This window comes from Protopterus annectens, chromosome 4.part0 (assembly GCF_019279795.1).
Source record: "Protopterus annectens isolate FY-2018-M chromosome 4.part0, PAN1.0, whole genome shotgun sequence".
Lineage (NCBI taxonomy): Eukaryota > Metazoa > Chordata > Ceratodontiformes > Protopteridae > Protopterus > Protopterus annectens.
In genome coordinates, this window is record NC_056733.1 from 1763337274 (window position 1) to 1763358282 (window position 21009).

A 21009-nucleotide genomic window follows, 5' to 3' on the forward strand; every position below is an offset into this window, starting at 1 on the left:
TTTTGGGCCTTTGTCCCTCCATTATTTTTGGCTTTGTCCAGATTTCTTGTACTGAGAGATTGAGAGGTATGTATATATATACACACACACACACACACACACAAACACACAAATGCACACACACATATGTATATATATATATATATATATATATATATATATATATATATATATATATAGATCTACCTGAAAATAACAACAGATCGAAACGCCGATGATGAGAACACCGACACCAGAAGACCAACAACGGAAATAACCGACCGTTTGAAATCCCGATGCTGAAAACACCGACATGCGAAACGAGCGTGGCTGTGTAAGTATGCAATAGTGACTGACTTTAGGGTTAGGGTGCAGGTAAGGTAAGTGTGCATTAGTGACGGACTGTAGGGTTAGGGTGCGGGTAAGTGTGTGATAATGACGGACTTTAGGTTCATAGGTTCATACTAGGCTATCTGCCCTAGGACATTTATAAGCCTAGCCAGAGTGTGTTTGGCTTTCGCCACCCATTTTAAATTAATTTTGCTATACACTTTTTCGAGGTTAGTATACTGTGCCTCTGTCTAACAGTGACACAGAAGTGATACCTGGGGCAAACCTACGATCTCCCATCCACTCATCAAGATTCCTCTTGAAGAGAGTCAATGAGGGACTCTGCCTAACCTGGACTGGGATTTTATTCCAGAGTGAAGGGAGCCTCTGGGTTAACAATCTGTCCCTCCAGCATGTCCTATTTATTTCAGTGCTGAGGTTCAAGTCTCTCGAGCTCGTAGCTCAATGGGATTTGGATTTTCTGAGGTGCAGCATGTCCATTAATTCCGGGTTGGACATGGCTTTATACGTCAGGCACAGATCGCCTCTGAGCAGGCGGTATGCCAGTGAGTAGAGCTGGAGTTTCTTTAACTGGGCAGCATATGGCATCTGTTTGAGCCCTTTGATTCTCTTGGTGAGGTAATTTTGGGGTCTTTCCAGTTGCTGCAGGTGTCTGGTAAGGTACATCCCAAAAGGGGCATTGTACTCAATTATGGGCCTGATGAGGGATGAGTAAAGAGGCACGATGACCTCCCCTGATCTAGATGTGAATCCCTTCATGATTAGGTGGGCTATATAAAATGTTTTTCTAACCACTTTGGCCACGTGGTTGTCAAATGAGAGATTGCTATCAACTTGGGTCCCCAGGTCCCTAATTACTTCTTCTGTACTTAATGGATTACTACCTATGTGGTAATTTGTGGGCACTTTGTTTTTGCCAAAGGGGATGACTATACACGTTTTGGCATTTAGCTTGAGGCCATGGCTCTGGCACCAGTTGTCTGCTTCTAGGAGGCCCTTTTGGAGGATGCTTGTGTCGGCTGGAGAGTCGATTATGGCGCCCAGTTTGCAGTCATCTGCAAACTTGGTCAGCCACAGTCCTTCCGTGTTGGCCTGTACCTCCGAGAAATATATACCGAACAAGAGAGGTCCCAGGAATGAGCCTTGTGGGACGCCACTTGTAACTGGTTTGGAGCCTGACATGGCTCCAGCAATTCTAACCATGTGGATTCTGGCCTTGAGCCAGTTTGCAACCCATCTAGTGACATAGGAGTTTATATTTAAGCTGGTGAGCTTATATATAATGCCTGAGTGGAGTATTGTATCGAAGGCTTTTGCGAGGTCCAGGTAGGCTGTGTGGACTACTTTCCCCTCGTCAATGGCCTTGGTGACTGTTTCAAAGAAATCGACCAGGTTTAAGAGGCAGGATCTGCCCTTAACAAAGCCGAACTGGGTAGGATCCAGTGTCTGTAGGTCCCCAATATCTTTATTTATGAGGTCCATGGTGATCCTTTCCATAGCTTTGCAGACCAAGCTAGTCAGGCTTATGGGGCGATAATTTCAAGGATCCATTGAGGCACCACCTTTGTGGAGAGGGACCACTGTTGCTGTACGCCACTCTTTGGGTACATATCCTGTAGTAAGGCTGAGATTGAACAGTAGTTTTATGTTTGGGTTTAGCTCTTCTTGGAGTTCATGTAGGACGCAGCCCAGGACACCGTCTGGTCCCATTGATGCTGTGTTTTTTGCTTTGGAGAGGGCGGCTCTTACCTGAGCATCTGAGATGTCAGGGGGGCAGCACTCTGCTGTGATAGATATTTGCCCTTTTGGTGGGGGGAGAAGTTTGTGCTGAACCTGTCAGCTAGGATGTTGGCAATGTCTGTGGGTTCGGTGTATTTTTTGTCATTTTGGACTAATTCTGAGCATATCTGGGAATTCCCACCCAGGTTCCTAACATAATTAAATAAAGCCTTGTGATGATCCTTAGTGTCCTGTGCAATTTTTCTCTCGAAGCTGACCTTAGAAGATTTTATGAGTGCCCGTAGTTTTTTGCTAATACTGATCAGAGATGCCTTCCCTTTTTGGGATTTTGCTCTATCATGTAGTAGCTTCCTCCTTCTATTGTACAGTTTGTTGATGGCTGGGGTCCACCAGACAGGACGTCTGCCTTTGGTTGATTGGGTCTTGGGTTTTATCTGGGATTGCATGATCCATGTATTCCTGAAGGTGTTCACAGAATGCATTTATAAAGGATTCTGTGGTCTGGGCCATATTTTCCACAGGCCCGGAGGCTTTGAAGGATTCCACATCGGTTTTGAGGAGTGTGAAATTTGCTTTAGAGAAGTTTTTCACTGTGGTTTTCTGGGCAGGGGGTGGGGTCGGGATGTGAATATCCAGTGAGATTAGTTTATGGTCTGATCTTACCAGTGCAGGATACACTTCTGGTCTGGAGCATAGAGTCCCCGTGTTGGTGATGATCAGATCCAGTATGTTTTCCCCTCTTGTGGGATTGGTAACAAGTTCTTCCATAGCATTTGAGTTTATAAATTCTAGGAACCTTTGGTCTAGGGTGTTGGAGCTAGAGTAATGCTCCCAGTCTATGTTGGGTAGTTGAAGTCACCCAATATAATGGTGTTTGGAGAGACCTTCATATTTTCCAGTATTCTCAGGAAGGCCGAGTGGGGTTCCTGGGTTTGGGAGGGTGGTCTGTAGCAGGCTATAAACTGGAAGGCAGTTTTACCCACTGTTAGTTGCACATGGATAGTCTCTGATGCTTCGTGCTGTGCCACCAACCTGGAGGTGTGGGAAACTTTGACGAATATTGATACTCTCCCTCCTTTTGTGGTTCGGTTCAAGTTTTGGGGCCGAAAAGCATGGTATGAAGTATATCCTGGTAGTGCTGGGGTGCTCTCGGGAGCCTTGAACCACGTTTCTGTTACTGCACAGATATCGATGTTCTCCATGCTAAGGAGAGTTTCGAGTACATGCATCTTGAGGTTTAGACTTCTGGCATTGAGAAGCATTACTCTTAGTTTCTTATCCCTTGTGATACCTATGGAGGTGGGTTTGTCTTTTGAGCCTTGCCTAAAAAAGGCACTATGGGGGTAGCAAGAGCCTTTGCCAATATCCGAAAGCCCAGGGGTGACAGGTGCAAGCTGTCCCTAGCGAAGGATCGTGGCTTGTCGAGCATGTCATCCCAGGCTGACAGGCACTGGATCCCCTTTGAATGACACCAATATTTAAGCCAATTGTTGAAATTGATCATCTTGTATTCATATTGTGGCATCATTCTTGGTGAGGGTAAGATGCTACTCAAGGTCAGGGTCATACCGGCCTGGGCTACATGCTCAGAGAGCTCCTCTATGTCTCTTTTCATGTAGTCCAGGGAGGTACATCTCAGGTTATTCACACCAACATGGACAATGACTGAGTTATATTTGTACTTGCCTTGGAGTTACCTGAGTGCTTGTGTTATGTGGTGGATCCTAGCGCCCGACAGACAGCTCACCGTGACCTTCTCCTTGTTCAGCCTGGTGAGCTGGACGTCAGTGTGCCTGACAATAGAGTCACCTATTACAAGTGTATCAGGTGTGTTGTTTAGCCTTACGGGCTGTGACTGTTCGGCACACTGGCTTTGTGAGCTATGTGTTGCACGTGTTTTGTTTTGGGGTAGCGGTTGCTTGGGTATCTGCTTTGGAGGTCACTGCTGCTTAGGCAGATTTTTATTTAGAGCCTCCGAGTATGTTTTTGTGTGTTTATGTGTTTGGTTTGCTGTCGTGGTAGGTCTATGTGAGACTGGAATTGTAGTGAGTGTAGTTGCCTTCTCCTCCTGACTGGTTACACCAGTACTGAGTTGAGAGAGCCTAGCCTCCAGTTTGGCTATATGGTTGCATCTTTCACATGTGTTGGAATTTGTTGGGAGGAGGAGAGGGTTGTCTGTGTACATGAGGCAGTTGTAACATTGCCTCAAGATTCCCAGATTCACCAGCTGGACCGGAGAGGAGATTGACAACTGACCTTTGGACATGCTAGAATAGTACTGGGAATTCCTTTATAATTGAAAAAAAGGACCAATGGGGAACAATGTACTCAAGGAGAGTTTGTGAGGGTGTAGTGCTTTTAATTTTTTAGTGCTGACTTATATAATTGCTTTAGTGAGCAAGTGCCAGGTAACTTAAATGCAATGTGTTACAGGTAACTTAAATGCAAAAACGACAAACAGTAACTTTCTTTCAAGTGAAACAAGGAAATAAGTACAGTAAGCAATGCAGATATCACTAGGGATCCACAGAAGCGCTGAAAAGCCACATTTTAGGTGGAATTAGCGTTTCAGGGAAATAACAAGCAAACAAACAACAAGCATACAAACAAAGCTAGATTCAGCAGGCCTGGATCTAGTCTATGCTACAGCAAACAAGGTGTACCAATTTCAGTAAGGAACAGTTCAAATATGCAGGCACTATAAGCCTTTAACAAGAAATTCCCAGCTCAGAAGGGCAGAGTCCAGCCTCTCCTCCCACAAGAGTGCAGACCACGAACCTTCTTAATGTAAAATAACTGGCCTGAAGCCCAAGTGCTTAAACCAGAAGTAATACACTTATAGAATAACAGACACTGAGCCCTCAATCAGCAGCTCCCAACTTAGAAGGATATAAGCTACCTGTCCTGCCACCACAGTGCAGGCCACAAACCTTCCTAATGTAAAACAACTGGTCTGAAGCCCAAGTGCTTAATCCAAAAGACTTAGAATGGTAGCTACACTTTAATCAAGTTACTACCAAGCAGTAATAAATACAATTGAATACTTTAAAGAATGACTGGATTAGTGCTCAAGTTATACAAACAAAGCTAGATTCAGCAGGCCTGGATCTAGACTATGCTACAGCAAATGAGGTGTACCAATTTCAGTAAGAAGCAGTTCAAATATGCAGGCACTATAAGCCTTTAACCAGAAATTCCCAGCTCAGAAGGGCAGAGTCCAGCCTTTCCTCCCACAAGAGTGCAGACCACGAACCCTCTTAATGTAAAATAACTGGCCTGAAGCCCAAGTGCTTAAACCAGAATTAATACACTTTTAGAATAACAGACACTGAGCCCTCAATCCGCAGTTCCCAATTTAGAAGGATGTAAGCTACCTGTTCTGCCACTACAGTGCAGACCACAAACCTTCTTAATGTAAAACAACTGGTCTGAAGCCCAAGTGCTTAAACTAAAATGCTTAGAATGAGTTACACCAAGCAGTAATAAATACAACTGAGTACTTTTAAGATGACGCAAAAGCAAAATAAAGTAGGAAGAAACACAAATACAGTAAAAGCAGATAATTTTTTTTTTTTTTGAGTGAGCAAATGATTTAGGGTTAGGGTTAGGGTAAGGTAAATGTGCAATTGTGACGGACCTTAGGGTTAGGGTTTGGGTTAAGGTTAGTGCATAGATAGTTGTGTATGTAAGGTTTAGTGTAGGTTTGTAAGGTTTTTGGTGTGCTTCTGTTGTGTGTGTGTTGTGAGTTGGTGTTATGGTGTTCGGTAATTTGGACTGTCGGTATTGTGTGGTTTCGGTGTTTTGGTGTTGGCGTTTTGGCTGTCGGGTTTATGGTGTGTCGGTGTAATGTAGGAGATCTTGATATAGATATATATATATATATATATATATATATATATATATATGGGTCTACTTGGTTTTGTTGAATCTCATTTTACTGAATTTCATTTCACCCCAACCACATCGCTGAAAACACAAAAAGCACTTTCGCAAAACTGTGCTCGGCCATTTCCGATTTGTGGAAATGTGCTGTCGAGCATTAGTCCTAGATCTATATATATATATATATATATATATACATATATATATATATATATATATACACATATATATATATATATATATATATATATATATATATATACATATATATATATATATATATATATACACACACATGAATCTCTGTTACTATCAATGCATCAGTGCATAAGGCATTGAAACAAAAGTGATCAAACACACACTTTGTCTAAAACAATATAACTCAAAAAACATTTAAAAAATCTGTTTTTTGCAGGAGGACAAGTACCCCTTGAACTTCCCCAACACACACCCTCCTAATTTATACTTAACCATCTCTATGGCTGTACTACAGAGGAATAATGGAAAAACAATGAAAGTGCTCTACCATCTCACATAATCCACTCTACCGAGGTTAAGCAAACTGCAGTATAACATAAATATATAAGAAAACTAACACCAGTGATCACAAAATGCTAAGCTTTCCTTTGTTGCAGTTGTAGATATTAGTAGGTGTGTAGGCTGGCATTAGATAAAGCGTTATCAGATCACATTTTTAGACCATTTATGTTAGATGAAGTGATAGATCACTTGATAGTAACACACACACACACACACACACACACACACACACACACACACACACACACACACACACACACACACAAACACAGACACACACATAAATATATATATATATGTAGACCAAGGTCTTTGTGAGACTATCTCTGTCCTACTAAAAGCTCCATGTTTCAAAGAGAATTTATAGAACGGCAGCATCATACTCCTTTATCACCCAAAATTAAACAGCTTGAAATAAGGAAAACACAACAAACACTGGAAAGTTAGCTGAAAAAAGTAAAGAACCTCTAATGGGAAGAAATATACCAAAGCACAAATCTTCATCTCTTGTTTTAACTTAATAAACCCTGGTTTAAACAAGTTTCACCTTAAATCCTGTTTTCTTATTTTAATAAAAATGCAAAGTGATCTTTGACACAGATTTTACTAAAGAAGTTATGACAACAGTCTATTTTAGTAATTTGCATGCTGATATCATTCCTGTAAAGCTAGTTTTAATTTTTTGCATTTATCCATTGATGTGATTGTGTGTGTGTGTGTGTGTGTGTGTGTGTGTGTGTGTGTGTGTGTGTGTGTGTGTGTGTGTGTGTGTGTGTGTGTGTTTATGTGTTACGAAGTTACAATGTTGTATGTAGGATATAATGGTAACCATATGAAATGTTGGTACCTGCTAAAGCAAGTACACAAACACAGAGAATGAATGGTCAAAAAGCAGACGTATATATATATATATAAATATATATATATATATATATATATAGATAGATATATATATATATATATATATATATATATATCTATATATTATATATTATATATATATTAAGTCTGAGATGGCCATTTCTTGGAATATTCCCTTTTCTCTGAGGTATGGTGATCTCAGAGTTAGTATATATACATTCAGGGTTACAAGGAGGTTCCCCCCTGCAAAAAAGTTTTTTTAAAGGAGAAAAGTGATTTTCGAGATTCGGTCTTCTCCTGCATTTCCTATCTCTTTTTTTTTTTTGTTTTATTGGCACTCTGCATTTCAATAGAGATCTAGGTATGAGACCTCATTTGAAGTCAATACCAGCCAATATTTATGGTTTAATAATTCAATAGGCCTTTTTTTACACACCTTTATTGAATTATCACTTGTGACATAAGCAATTTTACATTTATACAGAAGTAATCAAACTGTATCAACAAATTAATATTAATAAACATTATACTTCACATATATTCCTATATATCATGTAACTTAAGCAACATTACATAAATTATTCAAATCCTGACCCTTTTTTAAACAAGAAAAATCTTTATTATACCATGACCCCCCCAAAACGTGCACGCTGATTGGCCAGCGTGCACATTGTAAATCGAGTTATACTAATGGAAAAAGGTCAGGTCACCCGGACTTTTTTCCATTAGTATAACTCTACTTTTAAAACACTGTCTTGCTATGTTAAATGGGTTTAACATAGCGAGACAGCTTTAAAATAAGCAACGGAGATCTCCGTTGCTTATTTTAAAGCTATCTCTATGCTAAACCCATTTAACATAGCGAGACAGGTTTTAAAAACAACGGAGAAAGCAAGATCTCCGTTGCTTTTATTGTTTCGCTATGTTAAATGGGTTTAACATAGCGAGACAGTTAAAATAAGCAACGGACATCTCCGTTGCTTTTTTTACTGTTTCGCTATGTTAAACCCATTTAACATAGTGAAAACAGTAAAAAAAAAAGCAACGGAGATCTTGCTTTCTCCGTTGCTTTTGCCCACAGCTCTGATGTACTGCGTAGGCATGCAGTACATCAGAACTGCCGCGGATGCCAGACATCTGCGGAAGGGCAGTAAACAGGCATTATACTATGCCATTATTTAAGAAAAGTAATTGTTGCTTTTCTTAAATAATGTCATAGATAATAGCAATAACACTTCTGTGTGGGTAATGCTGTATTACCACGGTTGGCTTTGTTTGGTCCCTCGGGCTTCGCCCTCGGGACCAAACCACGCCAACCGGGGGTAAATTCAGCATTACCCACACCCAGGCATGGGTTATTGCTATATTAAACCATCACATATGATATAAGCAATTATATATTTACATAAATGAAACCACACCTGCACAATGCTAGTTGCAAGCATTTTACATCACAAACTGTACTAACACACTCCCAAATGCAAACATTATACATCACTTATAATCTACACAATCATTTTCAGTTAAAAATTACATAGCTCATTTAAGTCCTACCTTCTTTTCAACGTCATTCCTCCCCTGTATGTATTACTCCCACAATTCCCATTTTTTTCCTGTGTAGTTTGCTCCAACCCTTTTCTAAAGATCTCAGTTGCAGTTGTTTTATTGTTACTATATTCACTACTTCTAATATAGTTGATTTAAATTTTGATTTCCATTTCCATGTAATTGCTTTTTTGACAGCTATCATAATTAGACAAAGCAAGGCCTTATCCCTGCACCACTCAATGACCATTCTCTTAAAAGAGTCCAAAGTTTCTGCCAGCCTCACTGATGTAAGAAAAATATTCACTCTTCTACATGCTCTAAATTGAAAAAAAAAAAATTTCATAACTTTATATTTCTATTGCTCAATTTTACTAGCAACGTGTTATTGCTGGTTATTTTATTGTACTCCAGAAATTAAATGTCCAGTGAAACTTGCATAGATTTATTTTTTAAACTTTTATACATCGATATTAGGTCTTCCATAATCATTCTGTAGCAGACCGAAAATAACCTAGGTAATCTTACAGCTTCAGCTGTTCATATAATGAAGCGAATCCAGCTATTTTCACATTATCGGTGAACTTACCAGTCCAAGAGTTACTCATCCCTAGAAAAGTTTACATGAATACATACAAGAGAAATTAGCCCACTACTGAGTCCTGAGGTACCCCTCTAGTATTGCTGTATTCATAAGATATAATATCCTAGTAAAATAAAGTAGCTGTTTTGCCACTCATGCATTTCTCTAGTGATCTAACAGTATACGATCCAAACACCCATCTTTTACCAGCCTCATTGACTGATGTATGTGACACAGAACCAAATGCCCTGGCTAAGTCTAAATAAATGATGGCAAATGGAAGGTTGTTATCAAGGGCTTGAACCACCTCTGAGTAAAAATAAATAAGATTTACTATTGAATTAATGTTGCTATAGTAAATGTCCCACATTTCTTGGACAGAAATCCCCATAAAATCTTTTGTCCATTGCCACCTGTTGATTGCAGTTTCATGTAGCTATAATCAGCCTTACAATAATTATTTTCTTTACAATTTGTTAAATTCACTACTACTAGACTCTCAGTCTTTCACATCATAGGTTCATAGGTTCATACTAGGCTATCTGCCCTGAGGCAATTATAAGCCTAGCCTGATTCTGTATGGCTTACGCCACCCCTTGATTTGAGTATACTGTGCCCTTTAAGGTTTAGTTTACTGTGCCTCTGTCTAATAGTGACACGGGAGTAATCCCTGGGACAAACCTATGATCCCCCATCCACCTATCGAGATTCTTCTTGAAGAGATTCAGTGAGGTGCTCTGCCTCACATGAACTGGAATTCTATTCCAGAGCGAAGGGAGCCTCTGGGTTATGAACCTGTCCCTCCAGCCAGTTCTATTTATTTCTGTGCTGAGGTTCAAGTCCCTCGAGTGTGTGGCTCTAAGGGATTTAGATTTATTGAGGTGGAGCATGTCCATTAATTCTGGATTTGACATAGCTTTGTATGTCAGGCATAGATCGCCTCAAGTAGGCGGTATGCAACTGAGTAGAGCTGGAGTTTTTAACCGAGCAGCATATGGCATCTGTTTGAGACCCTTGATCCTCTTGGTGAGATACTTTTGGGGTCTTTCTAATTGCTGCAGGTGTCGGGTAAGGTACATCCCAAAAGGGGCATTGTATTCTATGATGGGCCTGATAAGGGATGAATAAAGGGGCACGATTACCTCTCTTGATCTAGATGTGAAACCCTTCGTGATGAGGTGGGCTATGTGGAAGGTCTTTCTAACCACTTTGGCAATGTGGTTTTCAAAGGAGAGATTGCTATTAACTTGGGTCCCCAGGTCCCTAATAACTTTCTCTGTACTTAATGGGTTTCCACCTATGTGGTAATTTGTGGGCACATTGTTTTTGCCAAAGGGTATGACTATACATTTTTTGGCATTTAGCTTTAGACCATGGCGCTGGCACCAGTTATCTGTCTCTGTGAGACCTTTTTGAAGGATGTTTGTGTCACCTGGAGAGTTGATTATGGCACCCAGTTTGCAGTCGTCTGTGAACTTGGTGAGCCATAGTCCTCCCACGTTTGCCTGTAACTCGGAAAAGTATATACCGAACAAAAGTGGTCCCAGGACAGAACCCTGTGGGACGCCACTTGTGACTGGTTTCGAGTCTGACATGGCTCCAGCAACTCTCACTATGTGGGTTCTGTCTTTGAGCCAGTTTGCAACCCATCTTGTGACATAGGGGTTTATATTTAAGCTGGATAGCTTATCTATGATGCCCGAGTGGGGTATTGTGTCAAATGCCTTTGCAAGGTCCAGATAGGCTGTGTGGACTACATTCCCTTCATCTATGGCTTTGGTGACTATTTTGAAGAAGTCAACCAGGTTCAAAAGGCAGGATCTGCCCTTGACAAAGCTGAACTGGGTAGGATCTAGTGTCTGTAGGTCCCCAATGTCTTTGTTTATGAGCTCCATGATGATCCTCTCCATAGCCTTGCAGATTAAGCTAGTCAGGCTTATGGGGCGATAGTTTCCAGGGTCCGTAGAGGCTCCACCTTTGTGGAGTGGGACTACTGTTGCTGTACGCCATTCTGTGGGCACATATCCTGTAGTGAGGCTGTGATTGTATAGCTGTTTTATTTGAGGGATTAGTTCCTCTTGGAGTTCATGTAGGACGCAACCTGGGACGCCATCTGGTCCCATGGAAGCAGTGTTTTTTGCTTTGGAGAGGGCAGCCTTCACCTGAGCATCAGAGATGTTTGGGAGGCAGCCCTCTGCTGGGATAGATACTTGCTCTTTTGGGGGGGGGAGTTTGCACTGAACCTGTCTGTCAGGATATTGGCGATGTCTGTGGGTTCAGTGTATTTTTTGTCGTTTAGAATCAACTCAGAACAAGTCTGGGAGTTTCATCCCAGGTTTCTAACATAACTAAAAAAAGCCTTATGATTGTCTTTGGTATCCTGTGCAATTTTTCTCTCGAAGCTGGCCTTGGAGGATTTTATGAGGGATCGTAATTTTTTGCTAGTACTGATCAGAGATGCCTTCCCTATTAGGGATTTTGCTCTATCATGTAGTAGCTTCCTCCTTCTGTTGTACAGTTTATTTATGGCAGGGGTCCACCAGACTGGACGCCTGCCTTTGGATGAGTGGGTCTTGGTTTTGTTTGGGGTAGCATGATCCATGCATTCCTGGAGATGTCTGTAGAATGTGTTTATATAGGATTCTACAGTTTGGGCCGTAGTTTCCACTGGCCGTGGGGCCTTGAAGGATTCCACTTCAGTTTTGAGAAGTGAGAAATTCGCTTTTGAGAAGTTTTTCACTGTGGTTTTCTGGGCTGGGGGTGGGGTCGGGATGTGGACAGCAACATGTCGGGATAACTGGATCAGCAACATGTGGTCTAAATTACCCCATGGTTCTTTGATCTGGATGTCTGATTCCATAATTTTTGGAGAGGATAAAATTATATCCAAAATATTTTTTTCTCTTGTAGGAGCAGTTACACTCTGTTTTTTAAAAAATAAATAATTGAGGCAAGGATTCAAAAAAGCATATTATCTGGATTATTTGATACCAACATTTTCCCTGAATTTATATGTGGGGAAATAGGTCTCCAAGTTGCCTTGTGAACCAGCCTGGTTTCCTGTCCCCATGGGGACTTGGACCCAGAAATAACAAAAATGAAGCAGAGCAGTCAGTGGTGTAAGAAGGCTATGAGATCTCAGATAAGGCCACTGCCAGCTAAATTCCATGATTTGATCACCCAACAGACCTTATTCTCACACCACTTATTGACCTTTCTCTTAAATGAGTCCAAAGTTTCTACTGACCTCACTTCTGTTGACAGCATATGAAAGCACAATGGTGACCTCTTCCACAAGTCGACACTCTTCTGATGGGACTTTAACTGACTACCTGCTCATGGAATGAGTGAGAAGAGCTGAGCCACTTACTTCCATCCTATCCCAGCTGGGTTCTCCAGCAGAGGGTTGACTAGTCAAACCTAAGTTACCTGAAGTATAGTTAAGGGCCAAAATCTCCATGCCGTGGAGCTGGCTGAAAACATTATTCGTGTTCCTAGATATTTTATGATAAGCATAAATCAGAATATGAGCAGTTTTCACTGTTCACTTTCAGGCAATGCTTTCCAAACCTGTAGGGGTAGAAAATGTACTTTAACTTGATCACCATCTACACTGCCAGTGGTGTAACAGGTAGTGCTCTCTCCTTTGGTGCTGAAGGCTGTAGGATCTATTCCCACACCAGGTAGATTGACTGCTAACATTGCAATGCAGCATAAGGGGGGGTGCTGCACTCCTGAGTGTCTCATCCTTTGGATGAGATATTAAACTGAAGCTCCATCTGCTTGAGTTGGTGGTAGCACAGGTGGATGTAAAAGACCCCACTGCACCTACCTTTGAGCTAGACTTTCCCTACTTTTATAAATATCACATTGGGTCTCCCCTGACTACTAGTCTAATGGGACTAACCTAGTCAATAAAGGATAAATAAATACAAATTAACAAAAATACTTAAGTTCGATACAGTAAAAACACTTGACTTATATGGTAGCAAATTGATATTTTCTAATAGTTTGACATGTAATTTTATATAGAGTTATATTGTACATTAGAGCTTTTTAAATAATTGAGGGTCAGTTAATCTGATTATGTTTTGTTGTAATTAACAAGCTATGTGCGATTGATACACTACTTTTTTAAGCTACTTTTTGGCCCCTATTCTTCCTATGACCATCAAACACTACCCCATAGTCTGGCCCATTCATTTCCTTGACCTGGTGTCCAAGGACACTGAGAGAAGCATTCATGAGATTCAGATTGTGACCATCATCCAGTGGGATTAGATTTTTAAATGCTCCTTGTATTCTCCCTATTAGGTGGAAAATGCAGTACAAAGCCTACTTTTCTGGATCAGTGCAGGTGCACACTTCCATATGTTTCTGATCCAAGCTGGAATGCTGTGCATTCTTTGGGAACTTACACCCTTAAGTCTTGGCTACAGTAGCTGCATTTCTCTGCCTTCCCTAAAATGGTTCATCTGCAATGTGACTCTGCCATTCTGCTCTGCCAGTACCAGCCACTGGGATGGGCCAGTTGGTGTTAGCCACTTAGTCTCATCCACCTCGCTATGGCCAGCTTCTCCGGCACCCAGGGTACTATTTGAAGCCAGATCACCTGGGATGTAATCTAAAACAGCAGTGGTACACTACCATTTAAAGTCTGTTCCAAATGACATAGGCCAAGAATGTTAGAGCATTACAATAGCTATACAATGAACACAATAAGACTCTGTTCACTGCTGCATGTTTCCATTACGTGTAAAATGCTACAATGTACAGTATAAAAGTATCAACAAGTAGTCATATACAAGGTTTGTACAGCCTGCTACAGTGTTCTTAATGCTACTATTTTCTCATTTTAACCAGGTTGTGAAGATGCTAATCACTGTCGTGATATCATTTGCGATCTGCTGGTTGCCCTACCACATTTATTTTCTCCTTGGATGGTTATACAAGGACATTTATCGATGGAAATATATACAGCAGATTTATTTGGGAGTGTTTTGGTTAGCAATGAGCTCTACCATGTACAATCCCATCATTTACTGCTGTCTAAATAAAAGGTAACCTTACTACCATACTGTTAATATTGTGTTTGTTGACATTAGTGTTAGGCACACTGTACTAATTGATGTGAATGGCTTTGCATTAAATGAATGGTTGAGTGTTAAGGCATAATTATCATACAGGCAGTCTAATATCAGCTGTCACATCACATTGCACCAGACCATATAATAGCACACTGTATTCTTGTTACATATAGTTGCATACATACCTATGCACACGCTGTGCAATTAATGAACCGTCTTCCATCTTCTACTGTCTTAATCCTATCACTATTGTCAGCCATGTGTTTTCTCAGGGACTTCCTCAAGCCATCGCATGTACCTAGTATCAAACTAACAGGGTTCATTATAACAAAGACTTAAATTTTTAAAATGCTATATTGCAGGTGTTACAGGCAAAAGTTGTTCAAAACAAAAACATAACTACCCCAAACAAATAAATGGCAATATTTATTGTGGCCATAAATGCTACTTAACAAGTAAACTCATTCCATCATTCTCTAATTCTTTAGCCTGTTCAGGGTCACTGTTCTTCCGGAAAAAGCTCTCCTCAGGTACTATTGAATGTATCAGAACTTGTGAAGCAAAGAACACACAAGCTACTGCAATCTCAAACTATTACACACAAGTAACTGTTACATCAGCAACTGCTATGCAAGCAAATACATTTAAGCCTTTTAAATGTGTATTCTACTAAACAAAATAATGTCAAATTCTATTTTTGCAAGAAATTTTGTGGGGTGTGAGGATAGTATAATGGTTAAGGTGTTTACCTTACAGACACAAGGTGCAGGGATTAATTCTCACACAGGATAATTGTTAGGCTTAAAATGGTTCACAAAGGCAGTTAGCCTAGTACTAATCTATGAACCTACAAAAAAAAAATCCACAGAAAAGTATAGAGTGCCACAAGGACTATGCTGGTTATGCATAATGCACCAGTGGCAGTTCTGTCTGTCCCGATATGATAAAATGTAATTTTTTGTAAGTCATGTATTTTTAAATATTAGTGAAACTGTAGCTATTACTGCGGTGGTGGTGCTGCGGTAGCGTTGTCGCCTCACAGTAAGATGCTGTCTGGTTCAATTCACAGCTAGAGCGTCTTCTGTGTGGAGACATGTGTGAATGGGCGTACCTTCGTTGAAGGTTGTGCGTCAGGGCCGGCAACATAGCACGTAAAAATCTACTGCCAATCATTAGCGAACCGGAGTTCTGCTGTGGCAACCCCTAACTGGGAAAAGCTGAAAGACACAACAACAACAAGTGAAACATGCCTGGATGTGGGTAATGCTGGATTTATCCACGGTTGGTGTGGTTTGGTCATGAGGGTGAAGCCCGAGTGGCCAAACAAAACCAATCGTGGGTAAATCCAGCATTACCCACACCCAGAAGTGGGTTATTGCTATTATACAATGACATTATTTAAGAAAAAAAATAATTACTTTTCTTAAATAATGGCATTGTATAATGCCTCCTTGCTGCCCTTCCACAGCTGTCTGGTATTCTGCGGCAGTTCTGATGTCCTGCGCATGCGTATGCCTACGCAGTACATCAGAGCTGTGGGCAAAAGCAACGGAGAAAGCAAGATCTCCGTTGCTTTTTACAAACTGTTTTGCTATGTTAAATGGGTTTAACATAGCGAGACAGCTTTAAAAAAGCAACGGAGAATCTCTGTTGCTTTTTTTAAAGCTGTCTTGGTATATTAAACCCATTTAACATAGCGAGACAGTTTTGAAAAAAGCAACGGAGAAAGCAAGATCTCCGTTGCTTTTTACAAACTGTCTCGCTATGTTAAAGGCGTTTAACATAGCGAGACAGCTTTAAAAAAGCAACGGAGAATCTCCATTGCTTTTTTTAAAGCTGTCTCGCTATGTTAAACATAGCGAAATAGTGTGAAAAAAGTTATAGTAATGGAAAAAGTCCGGGCGACCGGACCTTTTTCCATTACTATAACTCTGATTTACAACGTGCATGCTAACCAATCAGCGTGCACATTTTTGAATATTAATGGGGGGTAGTTGTATAATATGATTATTTGCATAACTATCCATAATAATAATGAATATCTAAAACAATATGTTATGCACCTATTAAGAGGACCCTGGTTTAAATCTGGGTGCCTCCCTGGTCGGATGGCTTTGTGACTCTGAGTAAGTCATTTTATCAAATAATGTTCTTGGGTCACCTTTGAAATGGAACACTTGTGTCCAATAGGTTTATGTATTGAATAAATGAATAAAAATATGCATATCAGTCATGCTTTTTTTTTTAATCTGGCATTTGGGGCAGTGGATTAAGGCAATGAGCTGGTTCCAGGAATCTAAGGCTTGATTCCCACAGCCTTCATTTGCCTATTGTGTGACTTTAAGCACATCCCTTATTCAGACACTGCTCTCGGACTATTGGGAAACTGGAATAGGCTCATCAATGATCTCCTGGATCGCATGCCTGGTTACTAGCTATGCACATAAGTATAAAAAATTCCACATTTTTGTCATAATCTAACTTTTCACAAGATGCCAAGTATTTCTAATACAGATTCGTTTTAAAGCATTAATAAAAAATGAAAAGCTTCCATAAACTGGATACCTGTAAAAACATTTATGGCACACATATATTACCAGTAGTTGTTTTTGTCTTTGATGCTATGTAATTTCTTGAAAGTAGCGAAGTTCTTAAATATTATCAAAAATGTATAGACATTATATACTTTCATTGATAGCTACTAAAATGCATCTCTCCAAAACTGCAAGTTTGCTCATAATTATATGACCTTTTACTGATATAAATCAGCAGGTCACTGAAGAGTTAATGAAAATTTTCAAAATTCTGCATGTTAAACGGTTTTGGATACCCTGAAACCATACAAGTTAAACTTGAAACATTAAAAACAGTTGTAAAATGTACCATATGGGGCCTAATGCCAAAAGACTTGCTCTTGCTCTAAATTGTTTATTCCAGTATAAGCCTACCTTATAGACAGGCCTTACACCAGAATATGTCACTTACAAACAGAGCAAGTCTTTTGGAGTCACGTCTGGCTTACACAGACTAAGTCTCTTACACCGAGAACAAGTCTTTTGGAATAAGACCAGCTTACACCAGACTAAGTCACTTACACCAAGAGCAAGTCTTCTGGAATCAGGGCCAGCTTACACTGGAAAAGTCACTTACACTGGCAGCAAGTCTTTTGGAATCTGACCTATGATATGATACATGTTGCTTGTTTTGTAATACTAGCAAAGGTTAGGAAAAACTGCATAATTTCAAAAATATGCATAACAACAATGTGGAAAGTACGAGCCTTAACATACGTATCTACATAGGGTCAATGTAAGTTAGGTCACTGTAACATGAACTTTGACATCATGGCTCTAATAATTTTTTACTTTCATTAATCTGGTAATTAATGCACTTTCAATGTTAACAGTATATGTAAGCATGTATGTATATTATTATTATTTATTAGTAATAGTAGCATATGATTATATTATTTAACAAGCTATTATTTATATTACAAAAGTAGGGTGGCTAGCTTCTCTTGAGACTGTTGTTCTGTATGCCAGTTAACAAAGCAAACAAAGAATTTTCTTAGCCCATCTTGAACAGCCCATGAATGTAAGCTAACCTAGCAGCTAACTCAAAAGAGCCAGGAAATATTTATGTCCTCCTTTTTTTGCAAAACACTAAGGCCAGGATTCATAGACATTTAGTACACTGCACAGTGCAAATTAATATACATACTGGCAGCACACGGGGGAGTGGATAATTCTAAGACACAGCATAATCAGGCAAGTGGCAAAAGAGCTCATTATGAAGCATGTACTAGTAAGGACATAGAAATGATGATCCCATTGCAAATGAGCCAAATGGTGTAGGCAAATGACAACACCCAAAAGTAGTGGACCAGTTCAAAACTGTATAAAGTGGATGTGCTCTACCACAGCACATACCATTTTTTATAGTGAGAATTTTGGTGTATTTCAGGGGAGAGATGATTGCCTATTAGCCGTAATAGTTCAGCAGGGTATGTTATCAGGCATCACTGGAGCCAGTGCCCGCAATGTTGCATGCTCGCCATCTGTACCAAAGCTGCCTGACATACTGTCAGCTCATTCTATGTACCATTTCCTTTTGAGGTGGAAGGGTATAAGGGACCTTGTTGAACTGTGTCACCCACAAGCAGAATTGAGGACGATACATAGCATGCACTTTCCTGTGGACACTAAAGTATGTGCAGTTATAACTACCTTAAGTACATGTGGCTTTTCAGAGACCTGCTAGGAATATGTTAGGTATATCATGTGTGCCAGCCTCAGGAATCCTGAACTAGTTCCTCAACATTATATTAACATGTGCAGGGGCGCATCTGCCTTCCCAGGGCTGCAGAAGAGACAGCTAGTTAGACATGTGCATTTTACATGTTAATGAAGTCCTAGGTGCCATAGATTCCCTATACATTGTCATCAAGGCCCCACTTCATTCACAGGAATTGTGATGCATTAACAGAAAGAGTTTCCAATGCTCTTAATAAGGCTTGGTATAATGATTAAGGTGTTTACCTTAAAAGGTGTACAGTTTGATTCTTACATGGGATAATTGGCTTACAATGTCCCACAAGGGCAGTTAGTCTTGTACTAATCTATAAATAATAAATAATGCCCTATGAAACTACCAGATGGCATCTAATACTAAGAGCATTATTTATAATGTGTCCTTGTGCCACCTGGGCAGTATCCTTGATTTACAGATCTGGTGCATAGGCAATTTATACCAAAGGTTTCTGTGAGGGGATTTCCTATAGGGCTATTTGCTTGGTAGGTGCATACACATACTAAGTAGTCATAGATATACACAGTGACACTATCCAAGATGGAAGCAGGCTGCATATAATATGTTGTTTGCTGTGAGCTGCAGGTAATGCCGAATATGACCTAGAGCTCTGGTTAATGCCTCCTAGCAGTAATCCCCAGACCATACAGGAAATGGTCTATAATATAGCACAGGCAGGGGAAGAAGACACATCAGTAAAATCACAGCTGAGGCACTGGCAGGCACTATACATTGCAACACTGACAAAGATGTGGAATCTGGTCCAGAATTATGGGCCATTACACAGAAAATGCAGAATAAACAGATGCATGTTTTTCCATATCTTGGCTATGCAGGGCATTACATGGACTGGCCATGCTATGTATCAGACATCCCCCTCCCCAAACACATTAGAGGATGACAACCAAACAGCGTGTTATGTTTGGGTGGGTCTTTTTTTAATGATATCTCCTTTTAAACGGAAACTGTCTTCAGCCAGGTCACCATGAAGACAGTTTCTGTTTAAAAGGAGATATCATTAAAAAAAGACCCACCCAAATATAACACACTGTTTGGTTGCCTTCCTTGGTTTTCACAGCTGCCTGTTTTGGATTCAGTATTCGTTTTGGTTCTCTTTCTGTGGTTCTACATTAGAGGATGAGCTGGGTACAGTTATCCTCACTTGCACAGTTGCAGGGATGCAGTGATAGGTGACTACAAAACTGTGAGATGTGGTAAGGTCATGAGAGGTGAACATGGTAACCACATACTCTGAGAGGTTGTTGGGACTCAGAGATCACACTCACATACACTAGTGTGGGGTCAAGATACCAAAATGTGACCTCTGGTAGTGTATACTGTGTTATCTTGTGTTTCAGGGCTTGATGTGATCCATGGCAGGGAAGTTATTAAACTATGGAACCATGAGCATTCACCCAGACAGGGGTTGCAGTGGGCTGATACTGATAAGCATCATTGTCCACAGTTTGATAACACCTATGCTGAGGTCGATGGGATTTGGATTTTCTGAGGTGCAGCATGTCCATTAATTCCGGGTTGGACATGGCTTTATATGTCAGGCACAGATCGCCTCTGAGCAGGCGGTATGCCACTGAGTAGAGCTGGAGTTTCTTTAACCGGCAGCATACGGCATCTGTTTGAGCCCTTTGATCCTCTTGGTGAGGTACTTTTGGGGTCTTTCCAGTTGCTGCAGGTGTCTGGTAAGGTACATCCCAAAAGGGGCATTGTACTCAATTATGGGCCTGATGAGGGATGAGTAAAGAGGCACGATGACCTCCCCTGATCTAGATGTGAATCCCTTCATGATTAGGTGGGCTATATAAAATGTTTTTCTAACCACTTTGGCCACGTGGTTGTCAAATGAGAGATTGCTATCAACTTGGGTCCCCAGGTCCCTAATGACTTCTTCTGTACTTAATGGATTACCACCTATGTGGTAATTTGTGGGCACTTTGTTTTTGCCAAAGGGGATGACTATACACTTTTTGGCGTTTAGCTTGAGGCCATGGCTCTGGCACCAGTTGTCTGTTTCTATGAGGCCCTTTTGGAGGATGCTTGTGTCGGCTGGAGAGTTGATTATGGTGCCCAGTTTGCAGTCATCTATGGACTTGGTCAGCCACAGGCCTTCCGTGG

General features: G+C 40.5%; 1 protein-coding gene across 1 annotated transcript in view; it reads left to right on the plus strand.

The window, feature by feature from the left end:
• Positions 1 to 292: 292 nt before the first annotated feature.
• LOC122800487 (neuromedin-K receptor-like) overlaps positions 293 to 21009 on the plus strand; it is a 55105-nt gene continuing 34388 nt past the window's right edge. Inside the window, exons 1-2 of the mRNA XM_044069927.1 lie at positions 293 to 313; positions 14345 to 14541. Coding sequence (XP_043925862.1) covers positions 293 to 313; positions 14345 to 14541 — 218 coding nt within the window. The remainder of the gene's footprint in view (positions 314 to 14344; positions 14542 to 21009) is intronic.